The sequence below is a fragment of the Phocoena phocoena genome, chromosome 17 (assembly GCF_963924675.1).
Source record: "Phocoena phocoena chromosome 17, mPhoPho1.1, whole genome shotgun sequence".
Taxonomy (NCBI): Eukaryota; Metazoa; Chordata; class Mammalia; order Artiodactyla; family Phocoenidae; genus Phocoena; species Phocoena phocoena.
The window spans coordinates 46,960,119-46,979,049 of record NC_089235.1 but is presented as its reverse complement, the minus strand read 5'-3'; the positions used below and the strand labels follow the sequence as shown (position 1 = coordinate 46,979,049).

General features: G+C 35.4%; 1 protein-coding gene across 2 annotated transcripts in view; it reads left to right on the top strand.

Moving 5' to 3' along the window:
- UBR5 (ubiquitin protein ligase E3 component n-recognin 5) overlaps positions 1–18,931 on the top strand; it is a 141,423-nt gene that overhangs the window by 114,691 nt on the left and 7,801 nt on the right. For both annotated transcript variants that reach the window (XM_065895605.1, XM_065895604.1), the window contains exons 40-54: positions 164–375; positions 3,236–3,466; positions 3,951–4,024; positions 5,245–5,417; positions 5,513–5,626; positions 6,540–6,760; positions 8,148–8,268; positions 8,368–8,466; positions 10,722–10,965; positions 12,395–12,506; positions 13,151–13,295; positions 14,297–14,427; positions 15,830–15,890; positions 17,942–18,117; positions 18,318–18,402. In XM_065895605.1, coding sequence (XP_065751677.1) covers positions 164–375; positions 3,236–3,466; positions 3,951–4,024; positions 5,245–5,417; positions 5,513–5,626; positions 6,540–6,760; positions 8,148–8,268; positions 8,368–8,466; positions 10,722–10,965; positions 12,395–12,506; positions 13,151–13,295; positions 14,297–14,427; positions 15,830–15,890; positions 17,942–18,117; positions 18,318–18,402 — 2,199 coding nt within the window. The remainder of the gene's footprint in view (positions 1–163; positions 376–3,235; positions 3,467–3,950; positions 4,025–5,244; positions 5,418–5,512; positions 5,627–6,539; positions 6,761–8,147; positions 8,269–8,367; positions 8,467–10,721; positions 10,966–12,394; positions 12,507–13,150; positions 13,296–14,296; positions 14,428–15,829; positions 15,891–17,941; positions 18,118–18,317; positions 18,403–18,931) is intronic.

Sequence of the window (18,931 nt, the reverse complement as noted above, 5' to 3'; positions counted from 1 at the left end):
CACTGCAAAGTTACTCATTCAAATATATTTTTTGGCTGTCTGTTATGAGAATTCCAGTATAATGGGAATTAATGTTACAAGTACTTAAATGTCTGTATCATACTACTCTATCGAACTTAACTTTATCTGGATAGTTTTAACTGTTTTAGTTTGGTCTTTGTAGAACTATGTAGAAGAAAAGCTTATTCCCACTTGGAACTGGATGGTCAGTATTATGGATTCTACTGAAGCTCAATTACGTTATGGTTCTGCATTAGCATCTGCTGGTGATCCGGGACATCCCAATCATCCTCTTCATGCTTCTCAGAACTCAGCTCGCAGAGAAAGGATGACTGCACGAGAAGAGGCTAGTTTACGAACGCTTGAAGGCAGACGGTATGAAATTCTTTGTTTATGCTTGTATGTTTAGACAGAACCGTTATAGCCTAAAAGTTTAGAGCTTTTTGATTGCTATTACATAGGACCTCACTCTGTTGTAAAGGAAAGGAGGAAATACGTGCCTTGCATTACTTCTTTTAAACCGTTGTGTAGTTGAAGCAAAATAAATTATAATCCAAGCTATTTTTTTTTTTTTTTTTTTTTTTTGCGGTACGCGGGCCTCTCACCGCTGCGGCCTCTCCCGTCGCGGAGCACAGGCTCCGGACACGCAGGCCCAGCGGCCACGGCTCACAGGCCCAGCCGCTCCGCGGCACGCGGGACCCTCCCAGACCGGGGCACGAACCCATGCCCCCTGCATCGGCAGGCGGACTCCCAACCACTGCGCCACCAGGGAAGCCCCCAAGCTATTTTTAAAAAATTTTTTAAAAATTCATTCATGTTGTAGTAATCTGATACTAAATTCTTCTCATTTTTGAAGTAGTTGGTCTATAGCCTTGTCTCATTCCCCAGGCCTCCCCCCTTGAAAGGCATATATTCATAGAAAGACTTATTTTGACCACGATTAAATATGAATATACTTTGTACTTGGGAAGGAGAAAGTCTGTGTAATTACCTAAGCTGCTCTTTGGTTTCTAAAATCAAATTTCTTTTTCTACCTCCTGTAGAATCATAATTAAAGTATATTTGTTTATGTATTTATTGTGTTCTTTCTAGTCAGTTATAAAATGACCTTTTTCAGGACTAGAAATTAGCCCACACATTGAAACTAGATTAGTGGCAGTGCTATATAGTGAAAATGTCCCATCCTTGAAGTCGAAGTCCTAGAATTTGGTTCTAGCTTTGGCTCAGGCTAAACAACCTTGCTACTTTGGGTGGACCATAAATGGAGGAAAGACAAGGGTCTAAGGAGACTGCTTAGGAAATTTAACAAGACTATGGTTGGAGTCTACAAGAGAAGTAATAGTCACCGAAGTAGGGCAGTGAAGGGCCAGTGAGGAGAGAGCGCTGAAATCATTACAAACAGAACTTAGGGCCGTGTTGGGGTATGGAGCGGGGAGGAGGCAGAATTTACATCTTCTGAATTTAGATTCTGAATAACTAATACAAAAATTAAAAGAAAAATCTAGAGGAGTAGAGTGGACATACCTGCTTTTGAACATGTAGAGAACTGGGAGAGGATTTAGTGGAAATGTTTAGTATGCAAAATTGAATGCTTGGCAAAAAGATCTGGATTAGAGATAAAGACTTGAGAGGCAGCAGCTTTCCTGTCCTAGGAAGCCTGCTCCACCAATAGACACAGGCCTTGTCTTCATTAGGCTAGTCACTACGCCAAAGAACACAGATTTCTGATAATAGATTTTCATTGGTGATAGGGTTCCCTTTTCTGTCTTGCTCCCACTCTCACTCTAATAGAATAGCTTTATTGAGATGTAGTTCACATACCATACAGTTCACCCATTTAAAGTATACCGTTCCATAGTTTTGAGTATGCTGTGCAACCATCATCACAATTAGTATTAGAATGTTTTATTCGTTTCCACAAGAAGCCCCGTACCTATTAGCAGTCACCTCCCGTTTTCCCCTACTTTCTAATCCTAAGCAACCACTGATTTACTCTCTGTCTCTATAGATTTGCCTATTCTGGACATTTCATGTAATGGAATCATTCAATATGTGGTTTCTTTTACCTAGCATAATGGTTTTAAGGTTCATCCATGTTTAGCATGTATCAATACATTATTTCCTAGTATTCCATGTCACATTTTGTTTTTCCACTCATAAGTTGATGGACAGTTGGGTTGTTTACACCTTTTGACTATTATGAATAATGCTGCTGTGAACAGATTGTGTACAGTTTTTTGTGTAGATAATGTGTTTTCAATTATCTTGGGTATATATCTAATTGTAGAATTGCTGGATCACATGGTAACTCTCTTTAACCTTTTGAGGAACTGCCAGACTGTTTTCCAGTGTGACTGCACCATTTTACATTCCCAATAGCAGAGTATAAAGTTTCTAATTTCTCCACATCCTTGCCAACACCTGTTATTATATGTCTTTTGGATTATAGCCATCCTAGTGGGTATGAAGTGGTTTCTCGTTGTGGTTTTGATTTACATTTCTGTGATGGCTGATGAGCATCTTTTCATGTGCTTATTGGCCATTTGTGTATCTTTGGAGAAATGTCTGCTTAGATGTTTTATACATTTTAACTGGCCTCTGTTTTTATTATTGAATTTTATGAGTTCTTTATATAGTCTGGATACAACTTCCTTTCAGATACAGGATTTGCAGAAATTGTGCCCCATTCTGTGGATTGTCTTTTCATTTTCTTGAAGGTGTTCTTTGAAGGACATAGGTTTTTTAATTTGGGTAAAGTCCAGTGCTCTTTATTTTCTTCTGTTGCTTGTGCCTTTGGTGTCATTTTAGGCACACTTTTAGGTTCTCAAAGTGTGGTTCCCAGAATAGCAGCATCAAGGTCACCTAAGAGCTTGTTAGAAATATAGATTTTGGGTCCTACCCTAACCCATTCTTACTGAACCCATAGGGGTGGGTCCAACAACCTGTTTTCACAAGCCCTCCAGGTGATTTTGGTGGACACTGAAGTTTGAGAACCATTGTCTCTGGGGAAGGAGTACCTGCTGCCAATCCAAAGGACGCTGGAATTTCTTTCCTTTATAAATGTATACAGTACTGTAAATAATATACAATGGTTATATTTCTAAGGCAGAGCCCAGGCGTAATGAGGTTTTATTTATGGATAGTCTCAGTTCCTAATTTTGCATATTTATAACAGTGGTACATTTCACATTTGTGTTCTTTTTGTAAACATCTTCATTTCTTTTTACTCCTATAGACGTGCCACATTGCTTAGTGCCCGTCAAGGAATGATGTCTGCTCGAGGCGACTTCCTAAATTATGCTCTGTCTTTAATGCGGTCTCATAATGACGAGCATTCTGATGTTCTTCCAGTTTTGGATGTTTGCTCATTGAAGCATGTGGCATATGTTTTTCAAGCCCTTATATATTGGATTAAAGCAATGAATCAGCAGACAACATTGGATACACCTCAGCTGGAACGCAAAAGGTAGCCATACTTGCCATGAGATTGTTTTAAGAAATACTTGCTGTGGTCTCCATTAGTACGTTGTCTGATTTTTGGAGTAAGGAGAACATTGCAAACAGGAACATTTCATGTGGGCAGGTGGGCTTGAGTCCATCCAGCCACTCTCCATAGCTACTCCTCACTTAAAACATGAAACCTAAGAATCCAGTTAAGCTTTATGCTGGAGGTAGTTTGTCCTGATTGTTTTATCATGTTTTCTATTAGAGTTTGTGTAAGCACTCACTATTTCTTGGTGTGATTAGCCTTTTGCTTCTGTTGAACCTATTTTGTAGTTGTAGTACATTTGGCTGATTAGTCTACCATTCCCAGAGTCTGAAACTTTATCCCAGTGTTTGAAATTGGTTAGATACTAAACTAACCTTTTCAGTATTTTTTGCATCACCTTTGCTCCTGTTCATACAGCACAAAATACTTCATGTAAAATGACTCACTTGTCTTTTTAAAGGACACGAGAACTCTTGGAACTGGGTATTGATAATGAAGATTCAGAACATGAAAATGATGATGACACCAATCAAAGTTAGTGTACAGAAAATCTGCTAATCTACTTCAAGAAATGGCTGCCTCAGTATTTCCCCTTCAAGCTTTTTAACTTCATTATTTTCTGTCTGGGTGGGAATTTCTCTTTTCTTCTCTATGTCCCGTTCCTTGCATTTTCTGTCCATTTTTCCTTATATATCCTTGCATTAATTACTTCATAAATAAGGATGAGTTAAAGAAATATTATAAACTTTTTCAACAGTTAATATTTTTTCTATTTTGACTTTGTATCTCTCCTTTGCATTTCTCTTAGTTTTATGTTTACCTTTATTCTTAAGTGTGTTGGTACTACGTACATTTGAATAAAGTCTTAGCAGAACTTTTGCTAATACTGATGCAAAATAGACTGAGTCAAGAAAATGGAAAATACCAGTTATAACTCCCTATTACATCAAAACTCAACAGTTAATGCAATAAAAAAGAGAAAATATTCCAAATTCAAGAAATTTGGGGATTTTCTACACTCTTTTATTTGTAGCTTTCAGGTATAATTTCAAGTAGAATTAAAATACTTTTCTAGTGGGGTCAGATAGTCTGCTTGCCTGTTTCTTATTATCATGTAGTACTTTATTCAGGCCTGGGAAAGACAACTTAACTTTAACTGCTATTTTTTGAGAACCTAGCCATAGCTCACTGCTATTTTCACAGCATACTGTAAGCACTGACAAAAGTTTTATTCCATTAATGGGAGTTGGTGCTGGTGTGCTGATTTCCTGTTGGGATGCATGAGTTGCCCAGACATTTCTCTGTTTATCTTCTTCTATAGAGGAATCAGAACTTAAAAGTAAGCAGATGCTCAAATTTTAGCCCCTTTTGTGGAGTCATCAGTGAGCCAGGTCCTGAACATGCTCAGGAAACTAGCTATATTCAGGTCTAAATCTCTAGAGAGAGAAGAGGTGGATGTGGGTAGTGTCTGTCCAATACAAAATAGAACAGTATTTGTTACTGCTAATATTTTTTGCAAGTTTTTATTGTGTTAAAATACACATAAATGAAATTTATCATTGTAACCATTTTAAACCAGTATTTTGAATTACCACTTTAAAATATTATCAAAATTTTGGACTATCAACTTGTTTTGAGTGGCATTAAAATTTTATAAAGAGATAACAAGAATTTTGGATTGAGCAGATGTAGATCCTTTTACCCTTCCCCAATAATTAATTTTTTAAAAAAACATTTTATCTCTTTATGTTTAGGTGCTACTTTGAATGATAAGGATGATGACTCTCTTCCCGCAGAAACTGGCCAAAACCATCCATTTTTCCGACGCTCCGACTCCATGACGTTCCTTGGGTGTATACCCCCAAACCCATTTGAAGTGCCTCTAGCTGAAGCCATCCCCTTGGCTGATCAGCCACATCTGTTGCAGGTGATTCACATAAACTAGGCTTAAGGTTTCTTTTTAGTTGAATTTACTTTTTTAAAGTGTTCAATGTAACTGTAATATTTTTATTAAAATTCCAGCCAAATGCTAGAAAGGAGGATCTTTTTGGCCGTCCAAGTCAGGGTCTTTATTCTTCATCTGCCAGCAGTGGAAAATGCTTAATGGAAGTTACAGTGGATAGAAACTGCCTTGAGGTAAGATAGTAAAAATCTTCGCAATATAATATTTGTGAGTTGAACACTTATCCCAGCGTCTAGTTTTTGGGAAATGCATTCAGAATATTGTATTTACCCAAATAACAGAAGTATCAGAAATTCTTGCCTTATGACATAATTAAAGGAATTCCAGTACTGTCAATAGTCTGCTTTGAGACTAACTTGCTGTGTTTGCCTGTTCCGGAGTTGATTGTTGTAATTCTGCTGAATATTTAAAATTTTTATACATATGAGCATATATAATATTGGCTTGTAACTTTTCTTTTTGAGTCTAGAATGGGAATAAAGTAATATTAATGATGATACCTAACATTTGTTGGATAATTCTATCTCCTGGGCACTGTCTCAATTAATCTTTACAACCATGTTGGGTAGAAATCATTATTATCCTGATTTTATGGGTAAGGCTTGGAGAGATTACATAAATTTCACGTGGGAATGTCTGTTGTTGTAATACAACTAGTGAAATGACAGATCTAGTTTTTAGATGAAAGTCCGATTTGAGAGCCTGAAATTATACTGTACTGTTTCTCCAGTGAAAAAGTAATAACACCATTTAAGAGTGGGCATATAGAAGACATGTACTTGAATAGAATTTTCTTTATTATCTAAGTGATAAAGGAGAATTTTATGCACATAAGACACTTAAGTAACCATAGATATTATAAAGATACCTTGAAAAGTTCTCTGAGGCTGCTCTGGTAAATGCACTGGAATTGGTGCTCATCCATGGGAATCAGATAGACAAGAAATAGATTGCATCTTTGTAGTTGAAGTGCCAGAAGGGAATTATTTAACTGCCATGTGATCTCTGTGGAGTATTAGTAAGTTGAAAAGGAAATCTAGTCAGTTTGTTTTTTAATATCTAACATTTAAATGTAAAAATTCATAGGTTCTTCCAACTAAAATGTCTTATGCTGCCAATTTGAAAAATGTAACAAACATGCAAAATCGGCAAAAAAAGGAAGGGGAAGAACAGAATGTAGTGCCAGAAGAAGCTGAGAGTTCAAAACCAGGGCCATCTGCTCACGATCTTGCTGCACAATTGAAAAGCAGTTTACTCGCAGAAATAGGACTGACTGAAAGTGAAGGGCCACCTCTTACATCTTTCAGGTACTTGCTAAGTGAAGATAGTTTTTCTATGCGATTACTTTATGGCTATTATAATTTTTGTAAGAGTTTTTAATTTAGAAAATTTATAATTTTCTTTGTATTTTATTTGTATGTAAATAATAGGATGAAATATTATTTGTGTTTTCCTAGTTTATAAATCAGAAATTTAGAGTTTTCTGGATTTTGTTTTTTTGTGACTGTTTTGTGATTGATTGGCATTCTGATTTTCTCCTCCTTTTACTGAAGAAATTCTGACTCTGTTTTTAACGTTCAGTACTGAGTTAAAGTATATATCCATGTCAAATTGTCAATTATACACTTGTTAGCAGGAGCTCAGCTATGGGAGGGGAACATGTGAAAAAAAGAGCTTTATAGATTTGTGACTTTCACATTTGTCTGGGCTCACTCCTTTGCCAGGTTCACATTTAGTAAACCTCTTGCAAGTGGTAGGTTCTTTGCTTTCCCAGTAAAAATTTGCCTAGTATATACTGTGACTCAGTATGGCTGATCACCTAATGATTTGTTGAGTGTCTGCTTTATGCTGTATGATGTTTGGTTATGTAATGTCAGATTTTTTTTTTCTTTTTGGTTTGCTTAGGAGGAGTTAAACTAGTTTAGGAAACTGTATACATCTTGTGTACACAGTCTAACAACCATAAAAGGCAAGGAAGAATTAGGGACTGGGATGGCCCAAGCTTCCTAGAGACAATATGATTTGAGCTGAGATGGTTCGAATGTGTAGAAGCAGATAGATTGAAGGAGAGAATAATTAGAGGTAGAGAGACAAGCTATTATTCCTTCTGGCTAGTTGTTAAAAAGGGGGCTGAAGTAGAATATTGCCTTTGGGGATGAAAAGGAAACCATGGTTAGGAAAAGAAAACTTATGAAGGACTTGATCACTCTGGAGGGACCAAGGGAAGAATAAATTAAAATCTGTTCAAGTCCGTGCAGTAGGAAAATAGGTGGTACTATTGAAAGAAATCAGGAGGCATTGTCACTGTGGTGAAGAGTCCATATTCAGTTTCACCATGTTGAGTATGATTGAAGTGGATATATTTCACACAATGAAATTCTGGTCCATTGTGAACTAAAGAGGGGTCTGGGAATCATCTAGTGGAGACAGACACTGGACTTTAAGGAGAGGAGGTAAAACTAAAGATGAAGATGGAAGCCAGCCTGGGGATGTATCCTTACGTAAAGGACAGAAGGAATAATGGAGTAAAATTAAGAAGTTCTCCAAGGAACGAGTAGCTATAGAAAAGTGGTTTTGAATTACTTAAGATCTCAGAATATTAAAAGACCAAGTAATTACTGTTATTGACCAAAAACCAGGAAGTTTTTAGAGTTGCCTAAACTGCTTCCCCCTCTCCCCTTAAACTTCTTACAGGCCACAATGTAGCTTCATGGGAATGGTCATTTCCCATGATATGCTGCTAGGACGTTGGCGCCTTTCTTTAGAACTGTTCGGCAGGGTATTCATGGAAGATGTTGGAGCAGAACCTGGATCAGTATGTATTTTGAGCACTTTACATTCTATTCTGCCTGATAGGAACATATTTCAGAGGATAATTCTGTCATGCATTTGTTTTGTTGTTGTTTTTTTTAAGATCCTAACTGAATTGGGTGGTTTTGAGGTAAAAGAATCAAAATTCCGGAGAGAAATGGAAAAACTGAGAAATCAGCAGTCAAGAGATTTATCACTAGAGGTAAAGGTATTTAGATTTTCTTATCCTATACATACAGTATGCTATTTATATAAAATTTAAAAACAAATAACAATTTTGTTTAGGGGATATATACTATGTAATTAAAAATTTAAAGAAAATAAATGGTAATCATCAAATTTAGAGTAATGGCTGTCTCTGGCAGTTGGTTTCCTAACATCCTGTAATGATGAGCAATGGGTTTGTTCGTTTAAGTATCATTATGAATACATGGATTAAAACTGTTTGGATGTGCTTCATTTCATTGATGCTCAAATTATCTTTTCTGTGGCTAGTGAGAGTCCAATCTTTGACAACTTCCTTACGTTTTGATATGTCTCATTTTCTGTTATTTTCTGTCACAGACCTTAAATCAGCCATTTCTTCAAGAAGCCCTGCTTCCTTTTAGCAGGAAATTGTATTTTGAGATTATAATCTGGGCTCTAGGTTGCTCACTGCCTGTTGGGTTTGTCATTGTTTCTAGGCCTTTTAGTAGGAAATGCTCCTTTAAAAAAGGAAGAAGAAAATTATTTCATGAGTTCATACTGATACTCCTAATTCAAATTCAAGATTTAGGACCACAAGTTTGTTTTATTTTCACCTTTTAGTCTTTACTTCCTTTCTTCTGAACTGAATAATATCCAGCTTCCCAGCAACACTGATAAAATTACTCATTTGCTTTTATCCAACAGCATGCATACAGTAGTCTTAGAATCATAACATCAACACCACTACCAACAAAATGATTATTGAAAATAGCCCAAGATTTATTTGCAGTTTTTGTTCTTAGAGCATATCCAGTTGGAGATGTACAGTCAAACTACATTGTTTAAAGTCACTTGAAATAATTCCTTTTGTGTGGTTTTGCTACCTACCATCTCATCTCCACACAATTAGGGCCTTTCAGTTCATTTTGCTTTCACTTTTTAGGGGTTGCTCTCTCCTTTTTTTGACTTTGTTATGTTTCATAGTTAATGTAAAATATCTACAGTTGCAAGGTCAACTCTATAGAAGAAGGTTGTATTCAGAGAAATCTAATTTCCATTCCTGTCTCTTTTACTTTGTATTCCCCCTGCCCCCTTTTGGGTTTTTGGGTTTTTTTTGTTCTTGTTTTTAGCTTACTTCCCTCCCACCTTTCAAAAAATATATAATCCTGTGTGTATTCATTACGCATCTCTCTCCCCCACTCCCACCCTGAACATGCTATTATACATTTTACTCTATCTTGCTTTCCCCAGTTAACAGTATATCCTAGAGAGAAAGCCATGGCTCTGTATATAGAGAGATGTTCTGCCTTCTTTTTTTCCAGCTACCTAGTGTTAGCACCACATTTTATGGCTGTATCAATTTTTTTCATCTGGTTTCCTATTGATAGACATTTGGGTTTGTTTCCAGTCTTTTGCTGTTACAAATAGAGATGTGATGAATAATAGCCTTATGTGTGTTTCTCTATTTGGCTAGCGTGTCTTTGAGATAGATAGACATGGGTCAAAGGGCATGTGTATATGTAATTTCGGCAAATATTGGCAAATACCTCTACATAATGTCTGTATATATTTGCACTTTCAACATGAACACAAGAAGGCCTGATTTTCCAAAGTCTTGCCAGCAGTTTGTTGTCAATTTTTTAGATTTTTGCCAGTCTGATAGGCAATATAGTTTAAATTTGTATTTCTCTTATTATGAGCAAAGTTAAACTTTGTTTCATATATTTCATATATTATGGCTGCTTCTTTTTCTGGGAACTGTTTGTTGATATTTCTTGCCCATTTTTCCTATTAAAGTGTTTTTTCCTCAATTTTTTTAGAAACGCTAGGTGTATATATACACTACGCATGAATCTTTGTCGGTAATAGAAGGTGCAAATGTTTTTTCCCGTTTGTCATTTTTCTTTTACTTTGCTATGGTATTCTGCCACCAAAGGAATATGCTATGTTTTTTTCCCTAGGATTCACTATTAAAAAAAAAAAAAATTTACACTTTGATCTACTTGCAGTTTATCCTGCTATAATTACCAAATTGGTAGACCTTTTAAGAAAATGTTATAATTGAGTTAAATTCCATTTTCCTGATTTAATGTAAGATATTCTTGTATGATTTAGAGTGTTATTTGGAATATAAGCTTTTGAGAACCCAAATACTTCGTAGCTATTTCAGCTGTCAAGGAAAAGCTAAAATTAGATTTTCAGATTTTACATAGAAAAATTTCAAGGTGGTTTCCAACACTGAATTTACTACTTTTTGTTGTGTTTTAATAGGTTGATCGGGATCGAGATCTTCTTATTCAGCAGACCATGAGGCAACTTAACAATCACTTTGGTCGAAGATGTGCTACTACACCTATGGCTGTACATAGGGTGAAAGTTACATTTAAGGATGAACCAGGAGAGGGCAGTGGTGTAGCACGAAGTTTTTATACAGCCATTGCACAAGCATTTTTGTCCAATGAAAAACTGCCAAATCTAGATTGTATCCAAAATGCCAACAAAGGCACTCATACAAGTAAGTACTCTACAGGTAACAAGCACATACAAATTCTTACCTTGTTTAATGGAAACAATGATAATCACGGTTATATATGTTTACAGTGGGAGAACGTTAATGTATATTTACTTTTATACCATTTTATTCTAGATTAATGATTTAATCATGTTTAAACTACTATAATTGACAATTTACCAGTTTGCTCTTTTACTGCCACACTTATTTCCATAAATGGTTGTGATTGTACTATTTTTTTCATCTCAAATTATAATGTCTGGGGAGTGGGAGGTTTAAGATCTATGGTAATATAAAAATTCAAAGAGCAAACTGCAGGATTCCCCCAATCCCTGTATTTAATAAGTAGAGATACTTAGAAGAAAATGCTATTGTCTAGAACAGTGCTTTTCAAAGTATAATTTGCAGAGTCGTTCCAGTCTCCAATGAGATGGAGCTTGCAACCAAATGTAAGTTGGCTGTGTCACCAACTTCACTGTTTAATTTAGCAAGACTTTGTTTTTTGGTAAGAAGGTTTTCTGTATTAACATCCTGGTGTAAGCTTTGCCTCCTTGAGGATCAGCACTTTGGGGTTAGGATTCTTACCTAATTTTCAGGATTACAATTAGCATATTAAAAATGTGTGAAAACTACAAAAGGTTGAAACTGGGGGTTCATGTAAGGTAGGGGCAGAAGATCGTCAGTCTTGTAGGTGGATGGATGTAGTAATTGAGGGAGAAGGAGTTACTAACAAAATCCTGTGTTTTACCTAGGCTGTAGCTGTATCTTACTGGGGTTCTGTAAACTGGCACCATAAAAGCTGACTGAGGTCTGGAAAAAAACTGAATGAGCTCTGGAAAGAATTGAGGATGAAAAGATGGGGAGAGTACCTCAGCCTTTCATCATTAGTTTCACCATTTGAATTTCTATAGTCCTATAATAAAAAATTGTCAAGTGTGAATGAGGAAACCCGGGAAGTCATGATGTTTCAGAAATAACTTTTCTGCTTACTCCTTAGGAAACCATACCCTGGTTTATGCTTAAGGTTTTAAGAATAATAATAGATGGGTGGCTATAATGCCTTTAATGCCAAAAACTAAGAATAGAGAAGATATTCAAATATGTAAGAAATCTCAGCATTATTTATGGTGGAACTAACATAGCCCCAGTTGCTACATATTATTTTACAGCTTTGACATGACAAGGGGATAAATTCATTAAACAAATACTGAGTGAACATTTATTACCTACCAGGTTCATTCTACAGAATCACCCCCAACCCTCAAAACCATACGGAGAGTGAGAGAAAGGCACTTACACAGATGATAAGGAAGATGATCTACAGTTGTCATGTTCTTATTATGTTTGTCTCATGTCCTCACATTGACTTTAACATTTAAAGTAGCTGCATTTACATTCATCTAAACAAAGTGTGTTTCATATTTTTTTCCAGGTTTAATGCAGAGATTAAGGAACAGAGGAGAGAGGGATCGGGAAAGAGAGAGAGAAAGGGAGATGAGGAGGAGTAGTGGCTTGCGAGCAGGTTCTCGGAGAGATCGGGATAGGTGAGATGATTTTGTGTCTTTTATTGAGTACCATCTTTCTGGATGAATTGGAGGTAGGCCTGTAAATAAGAGTCTCAATTATGGACTTTTAGAAAATGAAAGTTTTAATAATTGGATATATGTATTGTAACTAAAAAAGTCTAACCAACTGTTATTAAAATATTCTGCTTTAAAAACCCAGAGGCAGTTGAAATTATATTGGCTTTTTATTTATCCCACTCAAGTTCCTAATTTTTTGAAATTTTTATTAACTTCATATCATGCTTTCCTAAATTTGTTTTAAAATTTTAATTGTGGCAATTGTGTTATTTAAACCTGTAATTTTTCATGTGTTAGGATGGGTAGCATTTTACTTTTGACTAAAAATTCCAGTAAATATGGGTGGACTTTTGATTTTTGGTATTTTAAGGTCCTGTTCCCTTAGAATCAAATTAACCTATGCATTGCAGATTTATGGATTTTCGAGTGCCAAAATCTAGATAATCTTTATTTCCCCACCATCATTCTTTAGGCATTCTTCCACCCTAGTACCATAACTGGAGCTAACTGTATGCTCTGGTTTTCCAACTTTGTTACTAGTTGCACTGATATTTTCATTTTGCAGACAAGGGAATGAAGTCATAATAGCTTTGTTCATCTTTCAGGGATTTTAGAAGACAGCTTTCCATCGACACTAGGCCCTTCAGACCAGCCTCTGAAGGAAATCCTAGTGATGATCCTGATCCTCTGCCAGCACATCGTCAGGCGCTCGGAGAGAGACTTTATCCCCGTGTACAAGCAATGCAACCAGTATGTATGGTGTACTTAGCTACCTCTTAACTGGCTGTGCCCTTTTTGGTTTTCAGTTAAGAAAAGTTGCCAGCTACTGGAAAGCCATGTGGTTGAGGACTGCAATAAAAAGGAAGCTTTAGGGAGGGAAAGAAGCAGGACTTACTGGAGAGTAATTGTATATAGCTTGATGTTTTTACTACCTATGCCAGGTTGGCATTCTACCTAGTAATTTCCTTGTGTGCTAAGGAATTATCTGTTCATTGTATTTATTTGTACCCTTATTTGTACAAATTATTGTTACTTTGCAGCTAGAACACATTGCAAATAGTGTACTTTACTCTTTTTTTTGGAGTAAAATTGCTTTATGGTGTTGTGTTAGTTTCTGCTGTACAATGAAGTGAATCCGCTATATGTACGTTACTCTGGATACGTATGACAGGAAGATTTTATTTTGAATATTCTGTCAGAGGTTTCTTTCATGGAATATGAAACATAACCTAGTTGTGTTTTTTTGTCTTTATACATAACTATATGTACATGTTATAGCAAAAGAATAGTAAAACAGAGTCAACCAATTATATTTCAGTGAATCCTTAGCCTTAAATATAGGCATCTTTTTCTTTCTCCTTCTCCCTCCTTCACGTCTTACCTCCTTTTTGCTACACTAAATGAAAAAACTGTTTCCAGGTCTCTGATGAGGAAGGGAAAAAAATGAAAATTGAGTATTTTTATGTTTACTCATGGGTATCAAAAACCTTTAAAAAAGGCTTGTCACCCAGTATTAAACTAGCTTTAATAAGACTGCTAGTGCATAGACTATTTAATTCCCTACCAAAGTTTTCTATAATTAAGCTTCCAATTTAATAAAATCTGTTACTGGTTCAGAATTTTTTTTTTCCTATTTGTTACCCAAGTTTCTTACATTTTCTTCTTCTTTTTCTTTTTTTCTGATAAAAGATTGCTGATTTAGACAAGAGGTTTCAGAGTAGAGGCAAATAACATTTGTTTGTCATTTACAGGCATTTGCAAGTAAAATCACTGGCATGCTGTTGGAATTATCCCCAGCTCAGCTTCTTCTTCTTCTAGCAAGTGAAGATTCTCTGAGAGCAAGAGTGGATGAAGCCATGGAACTCATTATTGCACATGGACGGTAATGTATACAATTGGGAAGACATTTTAGTTTAAACATCAGCTACTTTATTTTTAGGATGTGGCTGTCACCATATCTTAAAATTTATACTAAATAGTACAAGACTTTAAATGGCTTTTTAAGAGATGGCTTAAAATCCATGAGTGAGACAGCTGACTTCACATGTATTAGAAGGGCAGAATTTTAGCAGTCACTTTAGGTTCTGAAGATTTTTTACGAACCTTATTTAGAAACTAACTTATAAAGAAGTACATCTCATTCTCCACATGAATACCCCTAATGGCAGAGGCCAAATACCTCAAGGAATTGGGTGTAATCCCTGAGTCCTTGCAATAAACATGAAATTTCTTTTAGACCTCCTGATTTATCTTAAAAATTATGCAAGTTTTTGCTTTCTGTTGTGTAGTATATTTGTTTTAATATGAAACTTAAAAATATCTAACAGTTAAATTACTTATCCTTCCTTTCCCCAGGTGACAGGTAAAAGGGACAGGAAGATATGCCATACTTAATCTGTGCCCTACTGGGGCTACTCTGATATCCAGTTTAAGACTTTGAAGTGTTATTTTAGATGAAAATGTCTGTTTATTTTTCTCCTAGTCATGATATTGAATGAGGAACTTAGATTAGATATAGTCCTAGAGATGGTTAAGTGGGTAGGCTAAGCCCTGAAACTAAATAGCCACTTACTTCCAGCTATTTACCTGTCTCAGAGCCTTTGAATGGTCCAAGCCAAAGACTATTGCTAGAAGTTTATTTTCTTTGCTGTTACTACTATTTTTCTTCTCTTGACTTTCATATACTATGTCTTTATTCCTCTTCCCTGTTTCTGGAAGTATCAACACACACTGATATAGCTTAGCCCATTATAGAAAAAGTTGCAAATAATGTGTTTTTGATAAAAAAGATATTTGTAAATATATGTAAGGGTTGCTAATTTAGAAGTGTTTTCTATTGAATGCAAGAATATAATATTGACTGCTTTCACCTGGCTTTACAGATTGAACAGTGGATTTATTAGTATTCTAGAATAATTAAATACCCTAGAGCATTTGATTCCTATTGTGGTTGCTTTCTGAACATTTTTCTGTTCTTTTACAATGCTTCCCCTGAGCTCAAGTTTCAGTTCCCCTATGAAGACTGCATTTATTTTGTCTTAAATCAGGTAGCCTTTAGTTCATTGTCTTGCATCATACATGTAGCATCCTGTGTTTTTGTGTATATTATTAACATTTTTGTTCCTAGAACTGCATTAAGACTAGTAAGTGTCCTAGATATTGTTTTACTTCAAAACTTAAATGTATTTATATATTCTTATAAATTTAAATGCATATGGTTTTCTCTACACTAAATTCTAGAATTTCAGTTATCTGAAATGTGAAAGTTGTTTGTTTGTTTTTAGGGAAAATGGAGCTGATAGTATCCTGGATCTTGGGTTATTGGACTCCTCAGAAAAGGTACAGGTAAGGGATGTTTTGTACATGTGCTAATAATAAGCACTTGGAATTTAAATTACAGAAGGGAAAGGAAAGCATATTTACAAAGAAACTATGTCTTTGTCAGTAAAATGCTTGATTACAGTAGAGGAAAAAGCAAAGATTAGTATAAAGGTGTCATATACAGAATCAAGACTGGTTGAGTTAGGGTTCAGTGTAACCCCACTCACTGGCTGCCTCCACTTGAGCACAGGCTGAATTAAGCTTAAATTAGAGATGTCATTAATTAATATCAGAGAAGGAGAGCAGTCCTGTGGATTCCTAGGTCTCCTTCCTCCAGTAAGCAGCAGAGATCCAGAGAAAATGTGACATATGGTATAGCAGTAAGAAGGCTTTTTTAAAGTGCATGATGCATTTCAGTTTGTAAGCTACCTGAGAATTTCAGTGCCAGCCAAGATATAATCTTATCTCTTTCACTGACTACAACTAAAGACTCTGGACAAAATACAAAAAGGAACTGCTTGAGGATTCTGAAAAGTAAACAACAGCACACTGATAGGAGGGAAGTCAAAATTTGAAAAACTGTTATTTTGAAGCGTTGTTTCAGGCAGGAGAGTAAAACTGGTCCCCATTACTCCGTCTTAACTGGAAGGTAGTACATGCTTTAAGAAATAAACTATAGTATAAATCACTGTCCAAGTCCCAGACTACCCCATATGGTGCATATGCGGGGCAGACGCAATAGTATAATTAAAAGGCTTTGAAAACTTAATTGGTAATGGAACCACTGCACACAGAAGATGACACTTCCAAGCTGAACGTAACCAGGTTATTGCCTACCAAAGCCAAAAAACATCAACATTCTCCATGTCATTTTAACAAGACCCAGAGTTTTACAACTTAGTATTCAAAATGTCCAGGACACACTCCAGAATTATTCAACATACAAAGAACCAACAGAGGCTCACTAATTCTCCTGGCAAGAGAACCAATAGATACTAGCCTTGAGATGACCCACTTGTTTGAATTATCAAAGACATTATTTCATGTTCTGTGAGATAAAGGTAAATAAACACAAATGAATGGAAAGGTAGAGGTTCAGAAATAGAAACTAGAGAACCAAGGAAAAATTTTAGAAAGTACAATGTATGAAAGAAAAAATTCACTGAATAGGTCAATAGCAGAACAAAGATGACAGAGGAAAATTCATCAGTCAGTTTGAAGATAGATAGAAATTATCCCTTCTGAAGAATAGAAGGAGAAAAGATGTCAAACAAACAACAGTTTTCGGAGACCTGTTGGACCATATCAAACATGCATGTCACTGGAGTACCCAGGAGAACGAGATTGTTACAGGAAAATATTTGAAGAAATAATAGCTGAAAACTTCCCAAATTTGATGCAAGACATAGATTTATAGATTCAAGGAGGTCAGTGAACCCTAAAAAGGATAAACTGAAAGAAAACTGTGTCTAGATACATCATCAAGCTGCTGTAAAACTAATAAGGAAGCAAAGAATAGTGCCTTACATATAGATAAACAGTGATTTGAAAGGCAGTGGATTTCTTATCAGAAACTGTGAAGGCCAGAAGACAACAGAGAGCATCATCCTTAAAGTGCTTTTAGAATTGTCGATCCAGAATTCTATATCCAAGGAAAATATATTTAAGGAATCAAGGTGAAAGAAGCTACCAGATTTTCATTAAATAGTATTACTTAAATGGATAGAGAAGTTAACAGGCACAAGCTTTGTATATCACAATTCTGAAAGAATGAGTTAAAGTTTATTTACATTTAAATATGAATGTGGCTTTACCTATCAAACTTTACATTTAAGTACTTTAGCGAACCAGTTCGTATGTTTTGCTGTTAAAAATCAATCTTGGGTAATGTCAAAAATATTACTGTTATTTTTTTTGGAGGGGGTATCTGGATTATTATTATTGTTAATTTTAAAGAGAGTGAGTTATAATGGCATTTTTTAATAAAAAATAATCCTTTTCTTGTAGACACATATACTAAAATATAAACAAATAAAATCAATCTTGGGTCTTAATCTCTGATACTCTATTATTAGGAAAACAGAAAGCGTCATGGTTCTAGTCGAAGTGTAGTAGATATGGATTTAGATGACACAGATGATGGTGATGACAATGCCCCTTTGTTTTACCAACCTGGAAAAAGAGGATTTTATACTCCAAGGCCTGGCAAAAACACAGAAGCAAGGTTGAATTGTTTCAGAAACATTGGCAGGTAAAATAATCTTGTATTTGAATTTTTTTTTTAATTTCAGTTTATGAGACTTTCTAAAATATATTAGTTTGTAAAATGTGTATATGTTCTACTATAAAAATTTCTCAACATATTTTATGTATATTATATATGTGTGGGGCGTTATGTGTTCTGGAGTTATTTTTGAATTTAAATACTATTTGCTTGTTTTTTATTTTTAGGATTCTTGGACTGTGTCTGTTACAGAATGAACTATGTCCTATCACATTGAATAGACATGTGATTAAAGTGTTGCTTGGTAGGAAAGTAAGTGATTTTAATGAACCTAACTGCTTTTACATTGCAAAAAATTTGTTTCATAAAATAATTATATATATAGCATTAAATTAGTGTTAAATTTTAAAGCATTATAGCCATTATAAATCATTTTCAAACATTTAATGGCATGGGGAAAATCTGAATACATGGAGGAGAGAGCATAGAAGAATGGGTGACACACAGGTGGGTTTGGAGGGTTTGACAGACCTGGATCCTGTTGCAGACAAATCCCTTGACATTTATGGCATATTTCCCCATTTATAAAATGGTAAAGAAAACAGTATAGCGCCTGGCACATAGTGCTCAGTAAGTTCTAGCAAGTAGTGGCAATAGAAGTAGTATTGTATTGAAAAGAGCATTCCCAGTTTCAAAAATATACACAAGATGTAGGTGGCTAGAGGGACAAAAGGATGTAAGAAAATATAGCATAGTATGCTTGATAATTATCTCTGGGTGACAGAATTAGGTTATTTTCTTTATGTGTTTTGATAGTTTGACAGCTGGTACATTCCTTTAC